At 36.8% G+C, this 1,205-nt stretch overlaps 1 protein-coding gene across 1 annotated transcript in view; it reads right to left on the bottom strand.

Moving 5' to 3' along the window:
* Nucleotides 1–1,205, bottom strand: part of LOC122326989 (cadherin-6-like) — an 11,868-nt gene that overhangs the window by 9,965 nt on the left and 698 nt on the right. The window contains exon 2 of the mRNA XM_043222213.1: nucleotides 1,000–1,167. Within this exon, the coding sequence (XP_043078148.1) occupies nucleotides 1,000–1,167 (168 nt within the window). The remainder of the gene's footprint in view (nucleotides 1–999; nucleotides 1,168–1,205) is intronic.

The following is a 1,205-nucleotide window of genomic DNA, read 5'->3' as shown; positions in this document are numbered from 1 at the left end:
GTGTTTTCACTGACACTGCTGTTTTAATGATAGTATTTATATTTTTTCATTTTCTCCCTCTCTCTCTCTTTACACACATATAATATCTAAATTCTAAAATGAAAACTAATCTATCAAATTCATATGAAAAGACCCCCACAAGTGTCATGTGACTTTTATATTGGTTTGTTAAGAAAAAAAAGAAGAAGAAATAAAAAATAAATAAATAATATTAAAGGGGTCTCAGCCTCGTGACACAGGGGCGACCTGTTCCTCTGCTGTCTTATACACTCAAGAACAAAGTGTGAAAAAATAAAACACGAAAAGCCTTCAAATATATATATATCTTTATATATTTCACATTTACCATGTTTTTACCCTTACGGTGAGATATATATGTGATTCATGCTTCTCTTATCGGATTTGGTGAAGCATGATTGGAATTTAAAATCAGTATGGGAAACATTACACCCATTTTAGATTCATGTGCGAGGGACGACATTCGGTATGATGGAACGGAGATTAACTACAGTGACCTAACATTATCAGCCCACTATCAGCAAGCGTTTACAGAGGGCAGTTTCAGCCCATTAGCTGAACACCACTGTGAAGAAAAGTGTAGAGGAAAGATAATTGCTTAGATAAGCATCTGTTAAAAAAGAGAGAGGGAGGGAGAGAGAGAGAGAGAAAAAAAAACAAATCGGAAAATAGAGAAGAAAAATGGATTGACCCGGTCCACCTTCAAAGCCACATCAGCATGCCAACAGCAGCCTCAGCATCAATCCAACAATGCAACACTCCACCTTCAAGGAGACATTTGTTCTGGTCAGTATCAATGATTTAGACTTTAGGGCCAATTATTCCTTCTGGACAAGGTGTTCCCAATCCATGGTTCAAGAAGAATGCTTGATTCAATATAACGATATTATTGGTAAAATAGTTCCCTGTGTTTTCCTCAGAAACCATCTTAAAAAAAATCAATGAATACAGAAAAAATTCAGGCCTCAGAATCGTACATACCGATCTCTGAAGCCATCACTGTGATGTTGTGCCAGGCTACCTCCTCTCGGTCTAGACTTCTGGTTGTTGTAATAAGTCCACTGTCAACATCGATGGTGAAAAGTGCATCACCTTCTGCATTATGGTCTATGGAATACCTAAAATTGCAATGCAAGTTCAATGCAAGTTCTACTCATAGACCATATTCAAATAATGATGGCAGATAT

The sequence above is a fragment of the Puntigrus tetrazona genome, chromosome 2 (assembly GCF_018831695.1).
Source record: "Puntigrus tetrazona isolate hp1 chromosome 2, ASM1883169v1, whole genome shotgun sequence".
NCBI lineage: Eukaryota > Metazoa > Chordata > Actinopteri > Cypriniformes > Cyprinidae > Puntigrus > Puntigrus tetrazona.
The sequence above is the reverse complement of the archived record's forward strand: the minus strand, read 5'-3'. Positions and strand labels throughout refer to the sequence as shown.